The 18,035-nt window shown below is 37.3% G+C and overlaps 1 protein-coding gene across 1 annotated transcript in view; it reads left to right on the top strand.

Annotated features, from left to right (window-relative positions):
* The window catches only part of Hp1bp3 (heterochromatin protein 1, binding protein 3), a 37,035-nt gene that overhangs the window by 17,091 nt on the left and 1,909 nt on the right, over positions 1–18,035 (top strand). Inside the window, exons 7-12 of the mRNA XM_013519507.1 lie at positions 1,582–1,662; positions 2,754–2,908; positions 6,511–6,601; positions 12,766–12,925; positions 15,285–15,396; positions 17,580–17,702. Coding sequence (XP_013374961.1) covers positions 1,582–1,662; positions 2,754–2,908; positions 6,511–6,601; positions 12,766–12,925; positions 15,285–15,396; positions 17,580–17,702 — 722 coding nt within the window. The remainder of the gene's footprint in view (positions 1–1,581; positions 1,663–2,753; positions 2,909–6,510; positions 6,602–12,765; positions 12,926–15,284; positions 15,397–17,579; positions 17,703–18,035) is intronic.

Here is an 18,035-nt window from a genome sequence, read left to right as displayed (position 1 = left end):
CGTTAATTCCTAGTATCACAATAAGGAAAAAGAAAAAAAGTTGACCTTAACTGATTAGTGTCTAAACCTGTAAGAAGAGCATTGGAGAAGCTTCAGTGAATTGAGATTAGTACTAGAACCAATATTTATTTCAGGCCTTGTCTTTGTTACCTTGCATACCATTTCATCAGTGTTGCGTAGAATCCTGGAAGTCTAGGGCTTGACATATGTAGCTCAGTGTAGAGCACTTGCCAGGCCCTGGTTTTGAGCTCCAGTGTTGCTCCCTACCCCAGTCAGAGAAGTTTAAAGCTAGAATGGACATTGTCTTACCTACCACAGTAACTACCACAGTATTGTGGTAGTAACAAAGATGGTTCTAACCACCTTTTTCACTGCATCTCTAGAGTTCTGTTGACTTTTTTTCTTCCTGCACAGTTTGATGAATTCTGTGCCACCTAGGCATTTACACTCAGCCTAGAAACTGTTAGCAAATTGTTTGCAGTATAAATATTGCTTTACATGTGTCACATGATCATGGGTCCATCAGTGAATAGAACAAATTCCTGCTGTGTGTAGTTTATAGCCTAAACTTTCTCAAAATGTTATAAAATTGATGTTGAAATAGCCTTTAAAATGATCATTGATTAAAAGGCCTTATTTAGTCAATATAATCATTAAATACAAAGATCCATCTTAGAGATATATGTCAGCACAGCTTATGGGTTGGCTTCATATTTCTCTTTATGAAAATTTAGTTTCTGGCTTATTTTGTCTCTGTAGATGAACACTCACTTTGATGCTTAAACAACAGTTAATATACTAAGAGCATTACACCTTGTTAAATTGATAGGTGGGTGATGCTGAGGTATGATGAATTGGTTATTGTGAATCAGCTTTAAAGTTGTATGAAAGTACTTGTAAACTGGAAATATGTGGTAAGATTTATATAAATCATCATGTGCAATATCTTAAACTATCAGATGGCTTTTTGCAAGGAAGGAATAACTTGTCACTGATAAACTGTGGGAAGCAGTATGACCTGAGACTAATTAGAGTCAAAGCTTGTCAAGGAGCTATCTTCTTTTCGAGAGAGCAAGGAATTTTTTCATTTACCCTAAGGAGGTTTTTTTTCTTTCTATGGGACAATTTTGATACTTTGTTTTTAGTGTTTTGGATTTTTTGAAAGCTTGTGATAGATTATTTAACCCAATATCACAGTAGCATTCTTCCTCAGTTTTATAGTTGTGAAAATAAAAACTCAGAGGGAGCCAGGTGTGGTGGCACATGCTTGTAATCCCAGCCTGCAGGCTGAGGCAGGAGGAGCCTGGTGAGTTCAAGCCCAGCCTGGACTACATAGTGAGTTCAAGGCCAGCCTGAACCACATAGACTTTGTCTCAAAACAAGGCAGTGTTGAAGAACTAAGTGGTACCATAATTAGGAAGGATTTCATCCCAAGTCTTTTGATTCCTTTTCCATTATTTTCTCTCTGAAGAGTTAAACAGCACTTCATTAGCTCTAGCATCATGCTCTGTAATTCTTCTAGTCTAATGTAAAGTTAGAAAATACGAATACTGGAATAATTTTAAATAAAACTTAATTTAGGTAAAAGGAAAAGGTGCATCTGGAAGTTTCGTTGTGGTCCAGAAATCAAGAAAAACATCTCAGAAATCCAGAAACAGAAAGGTAAGAAGTCTATACCAGAGTTTGAGTAATGAAATACTATTTAAAAAGTAACAGCATTTATTAAGTTTTTACTGTGTGCTTGCCACTATGCAAAGTGCAGCCTTTCTCCTAAGGTGTAGAGAAGTTGTAAGTAATTTGCGCAGCTAGTATGTAGAATAGCCAGGTTGCAAATCCAGGTACGCCAACCCAGTTAAGTCTATAGTCCTAAATGCTTTATACTGAATTATTGGCAACTATATGAGTTACTCTGTTTTTGGTAAAATGTCTCTTAAACTAGAAGTATATAAGTACAGTTTTACCCAACACTAGGTGTAAAACCTCTTTGCAGGCAATTTTATGTCTCTCTATAAATATTAGTATCCCCCTCCAAGACAGTAATTTCATTTATGTAAAGTTTTTCTTTAATAAAGTGAAGTGCTTACTTATTCATCTATGTCAGTAATTATGATCATGAAAATTCCTCTGTACCTTTGTTTTTATAACTCTGATGGTTTTTGTCCTTTTTTTAAATAAAACTTTTTTTTTTTAGACAGGGTCTTGCTACCATGTCCAGGCTGTCCTTGAACTCACTGTTTAGATCAGGCCTTGAACTCCCGATGGCCGGCTTCCTGCCTCCGCCTCCCAAGTGCTGGGATTACAGGCGTACAGATTTACCCACCATGCCCGCCTAAAATTTTCTAATATTTAAAGTTTTGTGTAGTGTTTTCTGATGTTGCACTTCATTGTTACTGAAGGCTAAGACTGAATTAAGACCTGTAAAGTCTATTCTTTATGTATATTTTTAACTTTCTCAGTCTTGAGTTTTTTATCTGAAAGAAATTACAATGTAACGTGCATGTACTCCACTGTGGTGTGTTTTTATTTTGGTGGTGTTAGGGATTGACCCAAGGACTGTGCTGTACTAGGCAAGAGCTCTGCCAGTGAGCTATATCCCCAGCCTGGTATGATTTATTTGAATGTGGAAAAAAAGTAAGCTTTCCACTTGTCAGTTGATTTGGCAGTCAGCTAAGGAAACCTTTGTTAAACATAGAAACATATGGACTGAAAGCCTATAATCTGTAGTGACCATAACTTTTGCTATTATATTTCAGAAGAGGAGCTCTGCAGTGGATCCAGAACCACAAGTAAAATTGGAGGATATCCTCCCACTGGCCTTTACTCGCCTTTGTGAACCTAAAGAAGCTTCCTATAGTCTTATCAGGAAATACGTGTCTCAGTATTACCCTAAGCTTAGAGTGGACATCAGGTATTAGCCATTCACCTGGGTTTTAAAATACGATGTGTTAGTTCCCTAGCCCTGTTTTCATTAAATGAAACCTTTTTTGGTGATTTTTTTTGGCTCATTATGTTTTCCTTTTCATATCGTATGAAGGTTTTTTAAAACCAAACCACGTAATTCTTTTGTATGGTCTTTGATAGAGTATAGTTGACCTGTGGTGACTAATCATTTAAATTGTCTCATTGGCTCAGATGTGGATTCAAGCAGACATTAATTTGTTTAAATTTATAATTTCTAAAGTGTGAGTTTTGAGTGTGTTTGTGGAAGGTCTTTGTTGTGATGACAACTGCATTTAATTTGGAGAACTGCATTTAATCCAGAGTTCTTTCTGCAGAAGATAATTTAATAAATGTTGTCTTGATATAGTTTAGTGCTGGCATTTACTTTACCACTTAGGTATACAATTACGTTTCAGCTGAGAAGTAACATTTTGAGACTACCACTTAGCGGTGTTTATTTGCACTACTGGGAGTTGAACCCTGGGAGTGCTGACCTAGATCCCTAGCCTATTCATTCGTTCATTCATTCGTTCGTTCATTCACTCATTCAGAGACAAGGTCTCATTTAATTACTAGGTCAGCTTTGGTCTTCCTCCCTCAGCCTCCCAAGTAGCTGGGATTACAAATTTGTACCACCATATTCAGTTCCCTTAGTGTTCTTGAGAGTACCCAATTAAAGAGTGTAGTGAAGTATTGCAAAAGAAGTGGAAATCATAAAAGAAATTTTGAGATTAGTTCTGGTGCCTTAAGTGTGATAGTAGGGGGCATACACAGCTATAGACCAGAAATGCATTGTATGACTCATTTAAAGATAGAAATACATTTCACATTTACCTGTATTTACTTTTTCGTGACTACAGACCATATCCTTCTCCAGTTTTGCTTTTGTTTTTTAAGTTTCACTCTGTAGTTAAGGCTTGGCTTGAATTTACTGTATAACCCTGGGCAATCCTCCTGCCTTAGCCTCCCCAAGTACTGGGATTATAGACATGTGTCACTAAGCCCAGCTAAACTTTGTCTTTCAATAGTGACTATCAACTCAAAGATATTAATGAACCTGAAGACCTTCCATGACTTTTTTAATGGTAACATTTTCCTTTGAAACCCCCCCCACGTCTTCAACCACATTGATTTTGTTTACCTCTGATCACAGTACTGTCATATATACATTTAACATGAAATTTTAGTCATACTTGCTTGGTCAGACAAAAGAGCAAGAAAAGGGGTTTTTAAAGAATGAATTGTCAGGCCGGGCATGGTGGCACATGCCTGTAATCTCAGCATTTGGGAGACTGAGCCAGGAGGATTACTGCAAGTTTGAGAGGCCAGCCTGGGCTACAAAGTGATTTCAAGCCCAACCTAATTGCACAGTGAGACCCTGTCTCAAAAAAATCACAAAAAGGAACGATATGGATGTGAATGTAGCTCAGTGGTAGATCACCTGTTTGGCCTAGTGAGGTCCTGAGTTTGATGTGTGGCACCACAAAAGTAAAGCACCCCTTAAAAAATACATATAATTAATTGTCTATACTTGTTATCTATAATTTCTTCCCTTGTATTTTCTCATAAGCCTACTTTATCCCTCCCCCGCTTTGCCTGAACTATTTCTTCCTTTCAGTGTCAGAGTGATGTGCATTTTGCACATTTCAGTGATAAACTAATAGTTCTTGTTGCCCTCTCAGCAGCATTTGGCACACTTGACTCCCCTGTACTTGATACATTTTCTTTACTTGCCTTCCAGGATACTACACCTTTCTGATACCTTACTCCATCCAGCCGTACTGCCCTCTTTTCCTAGCTTCCTTAAAGTTTCTGATTCAACTCTTAATATAAAGGTGCCTCCTCTGCTGCAACTTAGTCTTGTATTTTCTCTCCATACTCTTACAATGCCTTGCACTTGTAAAGCTTTTAAGTACTACCTGTATACATGTATAAATTCACAGATAAATCTAGCCCATACCTTTCCTCTAACTCAGTGATGCATATGCAGGTACTTGTTCACCATCACCACTAGGTTGTCTAACTTACATGTACAAAATTGAACTCAATTATTATCCTCCTCCTCTCAGAAAGTACTGTATCTCCATCCTAGTTAGTGGGAACATCATCTTTCTAGTTGCTCAAATGAAAAATTCTTCATGCTGATGTCATTTCACATACTTAGGTCTAATCTATAAGCAATTATTTTGGCTTTGTTTTTAAAATACATTGTTAAACAGACTGTTTGCTATCACCTCTGCTATTACTCTCTTCCATTCTGCCATCGTCTCTCATGTATCACCTGTATTAGAACAGTAACCTCCTCCTGCTTTTTCTTGTTCTCCTTTAGTATGTTAACATTGCAGTGCTAGTGAGACTTGTAAAAAATTTAAGGTCATATCTCCTTTATATTCACATCCCAACCCTGTCATAGTTAAGCCGTGTGTTTAAAATAGCTTACAGGGCACTGCACATCCATTTCTTCTTAACCTTTCCCTGGCCTCAGAGCCTTTACCTTGGCTGAACCTCCTCCACACACACATACATCCACTTTGCTGAATCCTTTACCCAGAGTTTTACTCCAGTGTCGTCATCATAGGGTTGCTTTTATTGCTTTATTATTATTATTATTTCAGTTTATAAACAAAAATGTGTTTCTCACAGTTCTGGGATTAGGTGTCTGAGATGTTGGGTTCTGACCACCGCCTTGTATCTTCACATGGTGGAAAGAGCCCTTGAACCAGTAATGGCAAACCTTATAGAGCTTTCAATGATTATAAACAGCTGGCTGTGGCACACATGCTAAAACTTTGCCACCATGCTTTATGCTTTTTTGCCCCCAGAATAGTGGGAATTAAGCCCAGGACCTCGCACATGCTATGCAAGCACTTTACCACTGAGCTCCATCCCTGTCCTTATTTTGAGACAGTCTTGCTAAGTTGCCCAGACTGACCTTGAACTTGCAGTTGTTCTGTCTGAGCTTCCTGAGTAACTAGGGTTGTAGGCATCTGCCATTGTGCGTGTGTCCCTTGCTACTTCTTAAAGATTCAGTTTTGGAAGCTCTCAAATATGCACAAAAAAGTTAAATGTAACCATCACACTAACATCAATTCTAACAAAATAATTCTTTAATATCTAATATCCAGTCCATGTTTAGATGTACTCAGTTGTCTAGAGTCAGTCTTCACAGTTGTTTTTTTTTCAAGTCGGTATTCTGACTTGACACATTACATTTGACTGATATGACCAGCCAAAAGCTCTCTCCATCCTGGACAACATAGACCATGTCCATCCTTTGATTGCACAGGCCGGTCACTGTTGTGGCCCAGGGTTTTTTGAGGGACCTGGCAGTTTAAAAACTGGTTCTATATGTACAGGTAGTAGCTTAGCTTCTTTGCTTGGAAAAATAAAAGTAATGCCCTTTACTAAAGATGTCAGCAATTTGGTATTATTTTTATTCATTTTAATAAACTACTACTTAATAAGTGCCAGAACTTTAGATGGGGGAATAAGTGGGATCTATTTCTTTATATTTTTCTTTCATTCATATAATTATCACTTTTTTTTTTCTTTTTGTGTTTTTCTCTGCAGGCCTCAGCTGTTGAAGAATGCTCTGCAGAGAGCAGTAGAGAGAGGCCAGTTAGAACAGATAACTGGCAAAGGTGCATCGGGGACATTCCAGGTTAGAGGCCAAAAGCTTGATTGTAGATAAATGATTCTCAAAATTTGGGATTTCAGGACCTGTTTTATAATCTACAAATGTACTTTTATAATCTACAAATGTACTTAGGACCCCAAAATGTTCTTATTGGAGATAAATACTTATTGTATTAGAAATTAAAACAAATGTTTTTAATACTGATTCATTTAAAAATAACAAAAATTCATAACATGTTTGCGTAAATAATACATTTTTCATGAAAAATAACTATTTTCCCCAAAATATATTTTTGTTGAGAAGAAGAGTACTTTTTTATGTTTTTGCAAATGTCTTTAAGTCACCTGTTACCATTTGCAGTATATTTTGGATCTATGAAGACAATCTTAACAAAAATGTGTTTGGAAAAACATAACTTTTTAAGATAACTTTCAGATACTTGTGGATAGTATTCTTTGATACCACACCCAATTTCAACAAATGGTAGATAGCTTTTTAACAGGTTTACTGTGGTATAGTTTACAAACCTAATATATAATCTGAGTTAAAATTTACAGTACAGTGAGTTCTTAGTAACTTTACAGTTATGTAGCTGTCAACACAGTTCAATTTTAGAACATTTCTAAAAAAAGATTTCTAAAAAAGATCCCTTGTGCTGTGTGGGATTGTACCCTCTGTAATCCTAGCTACTTGGGATCCCAAGGCAGAAGGACAGCAGGTTCCCATGAACCTGGGCAGCTTAGCAAGACCTGTCTAAAAATGAAGAGGGCTCAGGATGTAGTTCAGCTTAGTGCTAGAGTGGTTACCTAGCGTGTGTGGGACCTTGGGTTCAGTTCCAAGTACCAGTGGGGAGTCCCTCATCATAGAACATGACCTGGAAAGGTTTTCTCCTATTCTGTGACTTTTCTTTCCCCCTTTCATAGATTTATTAAGGGAATGATGGGTTGCTATTTCTTCTTTTTTTTTACTCCAATTTTATTGGTACCTTTTTTTTTTTTTGTACCAGGAGTTGAACTCAGGACCTTGCACTTGCCAGGCAGAATACATTTTAGATATGCATAATGATCACATTTGTCATAGAGAATTTAACTCTGTACTTGATATAACTTGTTTCTTTTTTCATCATTCCCCTATCCCTTCAACTGTTCCTCCCCTCATTTACAAAAGCTTCCTTTTCTTCTTCTTTTTTTTTTTTTTTTTACCTTTTCCTTCTTTCCTTTTCTCCTTCCCTCCTCTTGTTCCCCACCTCATTTGAACATTTTCTTCCTATTTCACAATGCCTATTATACATTTTGGTCCTTATTTACACTTTCATTTATCACACCAGAGAAACAATGTGGTATTTACCCATGAGTATCCAGTTTCTTTCACTTAAGAGTATGGTTTCAAGGTGCATCTATTTACCTAGGAATGTCCTGCGTGCTTCTTACTCTTTATGGCAGAAGTAGTATCCCATTGTATAAAAGAACCACATCCTCTTTATCCATTCACCAGCTGTTGGGCATTTGGGCTGTTTGCAAAATTCTGCTACTACAAACTGTGCTGCTTTAAACATGGGTGTGCATATATCACTGTAATATGATGCTTTTAATTGTTTTGAGAAGATACTAAGAAGGGGTATAGGTGGGACAAATGAAACTTTTAGTCTTGGTTCTTTGAGGAATCTCCACACTGACTTATACAGTGGTTGCACCAGTCTACACTCCCACCACAGTGGAGAAGGGTTCCTTTTCCCCCACAGCCTTGCCAGCATTTGTTTTTTGGTTGATTTCTCTTTTTTCTTAAAGGTGTATTTATTTATTTGTTTATTTTTGTTTTGTTTTGTTTTGTTTTGTTTTTCCGTTACCGGGAATCGAACTCTCTACCTCGCGCTTGCCAGGCAGGCGCTGTGCTGCTGAGCTAAATCCCCAGCCCCATTTTTTTTAAAGGTGTATTTATTTATTTATTTATTTGCTTGCTTGATTTCTTGATGATAGCCATTCTTTTTAGCATTAGATGGAATCTCAGTGTTTTAATTTGTACCTCTTGAATGACCAATGATATTGAACATATTTTCCATATATTTATTTGTTGTTTGTATTTCCTTGTGAAAAGTGTGTATTCATCTCAGATGCCCATTTTTTTTTTTTTTTTTTTTAAATTTTAAAGAATAAAAGAAGGATAACATAATAATAGGGGGGACTTAGCAAATTACAGACAAAATGGTAGGAGATTATCAATGATTATTGTTTTACATATTATTATCTACAAAATAGTTTCTCAGGAAAACAAATAGACAAATAATAGTGAGTTAGAGACAAAAGAGGTAGGAGATTATCAAGAGTTGTTGTACTCTACTTTGGTATCTTCAAAGTGGCTTCTAAAGAAAATAAATAGAGCTATACATGAGTGACCTATTGAAAAATCATTAACTATTCTCAATGGTTGTTGTAGGAAACACATAATAATAAACATACATTATGAAATAGGATAGGAACATTACAAACTTAACACAGTTATGGATAGATTAGTAGGAAAATATCAATGGCTGCTATAATACGTGGTGGTATCTTCAAAGTGGTTTCTCAGGAAGACAGAGATATGCAAGAAGGATCTAATAAGTAGTTACAGCCTAAGGGTTGTCAAAAATAGCATATTACCTCCTCACCAGTGACTCCTTTCACTGAGGTATGACGGCTGGAAGGAAGGCCAGGATTGAAAAGAAGGACCGAGAGACTTGCACCTGTGACTAGCAGCAGGCTGTTTTCTTGTTCCTCCATAGTCATGATTACCCAGGACTCCTCGATGGAGATGACGGTCTGGCCAGAGGGAGAAGGCAGAGCATGCCCCAAGCCCTCTCATTCCTGTTGGAGTAACTGGTAGCATGGGTCTGAGCTCTGGGGCCTCCACCTCAGAGGGCAGACCGATCTCCAGTGGTCTCCTTTGCATCCAGGGCATGGCCCATGGGGCCTCAGATGCCCATTTTTGGAGTGAGTTTTTACATTTGGGGGATCTGATTTTTTTGGAGTTCTTCATATATTGTAGATAGTCCTTTGAGGAACAGCTGGTGAAAATTTTTCCCCCACACTGTGGGTTGGATGATTTTCTTAATATTGTTTGAGCACAGACTTAATTCTGTGACTTGATTTTGATGACATCTCTTTTCAGTCAGCTTTTTAAATTGTGGTGTCATTGATCTGCTGTCTGACTTGAGGTCACAAAGATGCACTCATGTTTTAAGAGTTTTTTTCCTTTTAGTTTTATAGTTTTAGCCTGTGCTCTATATTGAGTTTTGTTTATAATATGGAGTAAAGGTATACTGTAGTTCATCTTTTTGCATGTAGGTATCTGTAGTTTTCCCAGCACCATTTATTGAAAAGACTGTCTGTTCCTCATTGAATTGTCTTGACACCTTGTCACACATCAGTGTACTATAAAGGGTGTATTTTTGGACTTTTTAATTCTGTTCGTCTACATGGGAATCCTTATTTGTCTACATGGGACTCCTTAATGTCAGCACACCACACTGTCTTGATGATTGTATCTTTATAGTGAGCTTTGAAATTTGGGGTTATAAGTCGTGTTTTAACTTTTTCAAGAGTGTTTAGACTGTTCTCAGTCCTGTGCATTTTTTTTGTAAATCTTAAGACCCATATCTGGGCATGAGGAGAGCTGGAATTTTGGTAGGAATGCATTGAATCTATAGATCAGTTTGGAGAGAACTGTTATCCTTTACTTCCTATCAAGTTTTTCTACCCATGAATATTAAACATCTTTTCATTTATGCAATTTATTTTAACTATGCTGTGACCTTGATGAACACATTTACTAGTTCTGGTAGGGTTTTTGGGTAAATTTCTTAGAATTTTCTACATGCAGGATAATGTTATCTGCCTTAAAAGAAAATTTTATTTCTTCCTTTCTAGTCTGGATGTTTTTACTTCTTTTCCTTGTCTGATTGCTCTAGATAGAAGCCCTAGTGAATTGTTCAGTAGGAGCATGAGAGCAGACATCTTTGCCTTGTTCCCCATCCTAAAGTGAAAGCCTGCAGAGTCTTGCACCATTAAGCTAGCTTCAGGTTTTTGGTTTTTTAAATTTCGGCGGTACTGGAGATCAAACCGTGGGCCTTTTACCCTGAGATACAGCCCCAGCCCTTTTTTTACATTTTATTTTGAAACAAGGTCTCACTAAGTTACCTAGGCTGCGTTCAAAGTTATGATCCTCCTGCCTCAACTTCCCATAGTGCTGGGATTATAGGCTTGAGCCATCATACCCAGTTTAGCTGTAGGTTTTTTACAGATCATATTGTCAGGTTGAGAAAGTTCCCCTTCTATATCACTAGTTCGTTGGAAATTTTTGTATTACTGGTTTTTTGGAAGTTTTTATCATAAATGGCTGTTGGATTTGTAAAATACTTCTATTGATATGGTTGTGGGTGGGGGGGAGTTGTTTTTGTTTGTTAATATTTTACATTGATTTTTTTCGGTAATTCCTTAAAAGGTAGTTACCACATGGAACCTGAAACCATACCAATGAGCGTCTTGTACTCTTTACCTTAAAATTCATTGATCTGTCTTGATCTTTGAATGGATCTTCTAAGAATACATTGGTTGTTTGGAAAATAGTGGTTTACTGAATTTTGCAAAATTTTCAGATACTGTCATTTCATCCTATGGTAACAAAATTTCACAACCATTGTATCAGCTGCTGATCTCATAAGAATGATCATTGAGTGTCAAAGGATATCAGTCTCCTGGTGATAGATAGGAAAGTTTTCCAGGATTTAAATTTTCATTTGAAAGGTTGAGGCTCACTTAATTCATTTTCAAGGTAATGTTTACCTGATCTCCAAGTCTGAATAACTATAGTTTATCTGTCAGTTGTTCCTTCAAGTAAAAAGGAAATTCCATAAAAATCTGACTAGTTCAGCTCACGACTATGATCACACAGGTGAGTTTCCCTAAGAACACAGCTGTACGTGTATAGCAGATACATTTTCTTCATCTTCACATTTCATCCAATGAATATTGAAAGGACTTGTGTCCGAGTTAAGATTTAAAAATAATTGTTTCAGCTGGGCTGAGGCAGGAGAATTATTGCAAGTTCGATACCAGCCTAGGGTACCAAGTGAGCTTAAGGCCAGCCTGACCCTGTCTCAAAAAGACCAAAAAAAAATACAATTGTTTTACTACTTCATCAAGGACTTTTTTTTCCTCCCCACTACTGGGGATTGATCCCAAGGACTTCATGCCAAGCTACATCCGCAGTCATTTTTATTTTTTATTTTGACACCAAGTCCCTCAAAGTTGCCCAGGCTGAGCTTGAACTTGTGATCATCCTGTGTCAGCCTCCCAGAGTGCTGGGATTACAGGTGTGTGCCACCATTCCAGCTTCAGAGCCATTGTTAAGTAAAATAAGTTTCTTTTTTTAAACCATAAGTATGTGACAGAGAAGAAAGTAAACACTTGAACATTTTGGTGCCTCTGCCTTGATTTGTTGTAAGATGGCAGCAGTTTTACCAACCATTGATTTTTGTACCACCAGTGCATATGTCAACACAGTAAAAGAAATAGATCACATGTTCATTTCATTATGAAAATAGCCTTGAGATCCTCTGAAAAGGATCTCAAGAAACTCCAGGTATGTACTTTCGAACCACTCTTAAGAACCAGTACCTGTATTATAGAACATTCTTTTTCTTTTCCTGTTTTTCTGTGGTGCTAATCTTTGTTCCCCAGTCTTTTGGCCTTCAAAGATGCTATATAATTTTCTATTATGTGGTACCTTATTTAGATCTTTCCTTTGTTATTTTCCTTATAGTATTAAGAATGCTATTTCTTATTATAACTGTTTGATTTTTTTGGTACAATAAAAGGAAAAATTTTCCAAAGAGTCCTAGCTTACTAGGGGTTTAGCAAATTAACGTGCTCATTGGGGTGAAACTGTCCATATCTTTGAGTTAGGTTGGCTGTTGCTATTTTAAGATAGACAGAGGAGTAGCTGGAGAAGATATCCTTTAGAGGGTTGGGACTCCTCATTTAGATTGACTACCTGGTGAATGAGAAGAGAAAGTCCCTAACCTGACAATTTATTGTAAAACATATCTGTGCTAATGCAGGAACTCCGACCCACCTGGTGCAGAGGAGTCTTGTCTTGAGCTGCTTTGGGAGTGTTGTCTTGATGCTTTTCTCTTCCTCCTTGGAAAACAGCTGAAGAAATCAGGGGAGAAACCCCTGCTTGGCGGAAGCCCAATGGAATATGCAATCTTGTCTGCCATTGCTGCCATGAATGAACCGAAGACCTGCTCCACCACTGCTCTGAAGAAGTATGTCCTGGAGAACCACCCAGGGACCAATTCTAATTACCAAAGTAAGAGTCAGAGTTGTGTGCATTAAACCAAGAATAGGGGGTTTTTCTTGTGAAGATATCTTAGAGATCATGCTACTCGTGTGTTAACTACTGACTGTATGAAAACTAAAAGAGAAGGGCTTTACAGACTTCCCATTTCCAAAAAAAAAAAAAAAAAAGCCAGGTATAATGGCACGTTGTATAATCCCAGCCCTGTGGAAGGGTTAAACAGTAGGATTGCAAGTTCAAGCCCAACCTGGGCAACTTAGACCCTGTGTTAAAAAAATAAAAGAGGCTGATTGTAGTTCAGTGCAGAGGTCCCAGGCTCAGTCCCTTAATACCACAAAAAAAAAAGAGAGAAAGAAACAAATTTTTATTATTTATTTAATTTTTTTTTTTTTTTTTGTCTTTTTGAGATCGTCTTGATAATGCAGTTCAGGCTGGCCTTGAGCTCACTTTGTAGCTGGTCTCAAACTCGCAACGATCCTGCTGCCTCAGCCACCTGAGTGCTGGGATTACAGGCTTGCGCCACCACACCTGGCTTTTACTCTTAATTTAGTGATTGCTGTTTAGAAATTGATTTTACTTGCTCTGAAGATTTTTCTGATACTTATTTTTACTGTAATTTCGATAATTCTCTTATTCAAAACACCTCTGATTTTTGCTTGTTTCTGAATGTTTACTAAAATATATAATTTCACCTTGAAACCAAGCCAGGGTTTTAGAATACTTACTGTTTAGATTACTTCTCTGTCTTATCCCTATAACAGAAAGTATTTTGTTTCAGTAAAGTCTATTTACTTTAGAGAGTAGTGATCTGAGATTACATACCTAAGTGTATGGACATTTAACAGCCTTTTTACATACATTGGATGGATGGTGAGATGAATAACTTCTCAGTCAACTGTTGTAATAGACCCAGCAATATAGGGCAAGGGATTTGGAAACAGTAATAGAAACTACAAGCCAGAATATGTTAGATTCCCCCTCCTACAGTTTTGTGGGTGTTTTTTAGAGAGGAGGACAGGACTCACTATGCAGTTGAGGCTGACCTTGAACTCAAAGTTATCCTCCTGCCTCAGCCTCCTGAGTGCTGTCTCAATCAGGTTTTATTGGTACATTTTAGATATACATAATGATCATATTCATCATAGAGAATTTGTATCTGAACATAACTTGTTTCTTTTTTTTTTCCTCATTCCCTTACCCTCCTTTCAACCCCTCCTGTCTTCCCCATTTACATATGATGATTTAATGTCTAAATACAACTGCAAATCAGTGACGTCAGTTAGTAATTAAATGTATCTTCTAACACATTTGGCCAGCCAGCTATATATCATTTGTTTCCATTTTTTCTTCCTTTTTTTTTACTTTTCTTTCTTTTCTCCCCCCCTCCACCCCTGTTCCCCTCCCCATTTGAACATTTTCCTCCCATTTCACAGAATGTTTAAAATTCAAAAATTTTAAAGTGTTAATACTGGCTTAACATATGCAATATGCATTTTTTTTTAAATATTACAAAGGAGTGCTTTCTGTTTTCCTATCTACTTTGAAAACTGGTATTTTTTTCTTTTCCCTAGTATAATAAGATCTATATTGTAATTAATTGTGCTTATTACCTCTTGTAGGCTATCTTGTGATTCTCTCTGTAGGTCAAATGTGAGTTCTTTGTTTTGTTTTTGGTTTTTTGAGACAAAGTCCTGCTGTGTAGTTCAGGCTCACCTTAAATTCATTACATATGTAACCCAGGCTGGTTTGGAACTTACAGTGATCCTCCTGCTTCAGCCTCCCAAGTGCTGGGATTACAGGCTGCGCCACTATACCTGGCTGGCCAAATGTGTTAGAAGATACATTTAATTACTAACTGACGTCACTGATTTGCAGTTGTATTTAGACATTAAATCATCATATGTTTGTGATATCTCTATACAAAAGATAAGATTGGTGAAGCTGTTAGTCCTGATACTGTTTTGTTACTGTTTGGTGATTTATGAGAACTATATTCTCTTCACCTTCATAGGTAGTTCTAGATGAGTATCAGTACCAATATTGTGTACCAGTAGATTCATAGTAGATGTTTGAATGAATGAAAAACATGTAATATTTTATTTCAGGTCTGCTCTTAACCGTTTTTGTGCTGTTATAGGACTAGTTATCTGGACTCCTATTTCCTTTTCTGTGAATAATTTTGCCAAATTTATGGACACTGAATAAATGTTCAGTGAACTAAATTCATGCCCTTGGTCACACAGGATTCCATTAACACATGTCAGTTACTGTATGTGATAGAACATTGAATTAATGGGCATGCAGTCGTGATTGAGAGCATTACTAAATCAGAATAACTAGTTTACTTTTTTCATTCCTGAATTTTGTTCAGTGCATTTGCTGAAGAAAACGCTGCAGAAATGTGAAAAGAATGGGTGGATGGAGCAGATCTCTGGTAAAGGATTTAGTGGCACCTTCCAACTCTGTTTTCCATATTACCCAAGGTGAGCACTTAGCCCTCAGTGAAGCATTGGTCGTTATAAATTTAAAATCTGACTCTTGAGTTATAGGCTTGGTTTAATTTATTTTATCCTCAGTACTGTACACTGAACGGGAAATAATTTAAACATAAAGACCTCAGGCAGTATTTATAGTAAAAAAGTTCCCATATAACCACAGGGGAGTTTTGGTTATCCTGCTAAAGCTTATTATTATTAGATAGCTGTTGCTGAAACAAAGCATCAGATTCTTTGAGATTTTTGGATAATTGTTTCAATGTTCATTCTTTTTTTTTTTTTTTTTTTTTGTCTTTTTGAGACAGGGTTTCACTGTGCAGTTCAGGCTGGCCTTGAGCTCACTTTGTAGCCCAGGCTGGCCTCAAACTCACAACAGTCCTCCTGTCTGAGCCTCTTGAGTGCTGGGATTACAGGCATGCATCATTCTTTTTGTATGTATAGTGTATATGTGTTGTATGTATTTTGTCTTTTGGGAGGTTGTTTTTGGAGACAGGATCTCTCTGTGTACAGGCTGGCCTTTAACTATGATAACCTAGGTTGGCCTTGAACTCACAGCAGTCCTGTTGCCTCAGCCTCCCAAGTGCTGGGATTACAGGAGTGCACCACTACGCCTGGCTTATATTTCTAAATGATAATGATAGAAGACTATCAAGAGAATTATGCGTAAGTCATAATTGTCCAGTACTAAGTGGGGAGAACATTGACTGCTTTCAAGAATCTACACTCTGCCTTCATACTTTAGAGACAGGGACATTTATTTGAAAACTTGTCTTTTGTACATATTTTATGTATTCATTAAAATAAGATGATGTATTAAACACCTCTTCTATCTAGGCCACACATTGTTCTGTGCACTGATGCTGTCCTATTTAGGTGTTTACTTCTAATAAAGTCCTATGGCCTATACCACTAAGACCCTGTTTTGGCAATAGTATAACTTTCTTGTATTATTTGTATATAAAAATGTTATTTGGTACTTGTTTTTGGGGGGGGCGGTTTTGGGGTTTTTTTGGTACTGGGAATTGAACTCAGGACCATGCACTTGCCAGGCAGGCGCTTATGCCACTGGGCTATATCCCCAGCCCTGGTACTTGGTTGAATGAATAATTTTTCAAATATTAAGCTTATGTCTTTGTGTGTGTGTGGTGGTGATACTGAAGATTTAAACCCAGGGAGTGCTACATTTCTAGCCCTTTTTATTTTTAACACATAGTCTTGCTAATTTGCCCTTGCTGGCCTTGCACTTGGAGTTCTCCTGCCTCAGCCTCCTGGCAGCTTGGGTTGCATGCATTCTTCACCATGCCCAGCTAACTATTAAATGTAATACTTAAAGACATATTAATCAAGGGGATCAAGATTTTTAGCATGAAGGACAGGAAGACTTAGGGAATCCTTCCTGAATTTCACTAAAACTTTGGAGATATTTAAACTTTTGAGGTCTTTTGCCAGTTTTACGTTGTTTCTGCAGTTCTAGGAAAGTAACCAAGGGCCTTCACACTGAGACACATCCCCAGCCCTTTTTATTTATTTTTGTTACCTTTTGAGACAAGGTCTCATTAAATTGCCCAGGCGGAGCTTAAACTCATCATCCCTCTGCCTCATCCTGCTAAGTGCTGATATTACAGGTGTACGCCACCACATGCAGCTTTTGCCAGTATTGTTAAACCAAAAGGTCTACACTGCTATCCACACTATTAACTGTCTTACAGCTGCTGTGTTCATAGTGGCTGACACAGTACTAGACATAGGAGTTTAATAAATGCTTACTAAGTACATGAAGTACATGAGTGATAGCAGATGTGGTAATTACTCATGCCTGTAATCCCAGCACTCAAGAGGCTGAGGCAGGAGGATCACCATGAGTTTGAGGCCAACCTGGGCTACATATACAAAAATCAAAACAAAAATACAAACATGAGTAAAGATCAGTTTTATTAAATAGTAGGAGGAAGGGAGTAAGATATGCTGTGGGACTTTTAATAGATTTGTCATGACTTTGTACAAAAATAGGTTAAATTGTAAACTAAAATTTATAACCTAACTTCACATTTTTGAGAGATGGGGACAGAAGGGAGAAATGTCCAGCGAGAAGTGTATAGGTTGACGTTCTTTTCCTTGTCCTGCGTGGAACTTCTGGGGGATTTTTTTTGTTTCATTTTGCTTTGTTTCAGCCCAGGAGTTCTATTTCCAAAGAAAGAGCCAGATGATTCTAAAGATGAAGATGAGGATGAGGATGAAGATGAAGATGAGTCATCAGAGGACTCTGAGGATGAAGAGCCACCACCTAAGAGAAGGTGTGGATGTGTGAAAAACTCTTATTGGGCACGGTGATAAATGTCTTAACCAGGCTTAGTGGCATACATACGATATTCCAGCTACTTAGGAGGCTGAGGCAGGAGAATTGCAAGTTTAAGGCCAGCCTGAGCAGTTTACCAAGACCCTGTTTCAAAATAAAAGAATACAAAGGGTTAGGGATATAGTTGAAAAAAAAAATCTTAGAGTGTAAAATGATACTGATACTTACAGGTATCTGAATGCAGACAAGTATTTTTGCCAGTCTGGCTTCTCCTGGGGTTCTTTGTATAACATTTGCATTTATTTAAAAAAAAAAAAAAAAAAAAAAAAAA

Source organism: Chinchilla lanigera, unplaced genomic scaffold (assembly GCF_000276665.1).
Source record: "Chinchilla lanigera isolate Chin_1 unplaced genomic scaffold, ChiLan1.0 scaffold00051, whole genome shotgun sequence".
Classification (NCBI taxonomy): Eukaryota; Metazoa; Chordata; class Mammalia; order Rodentia; family Chinchillidae; genus Chinchilla; species Chinchilla lanigera.
This window is presented reverse-complemented; position numbering and strand designations above follow the sequence as displayed.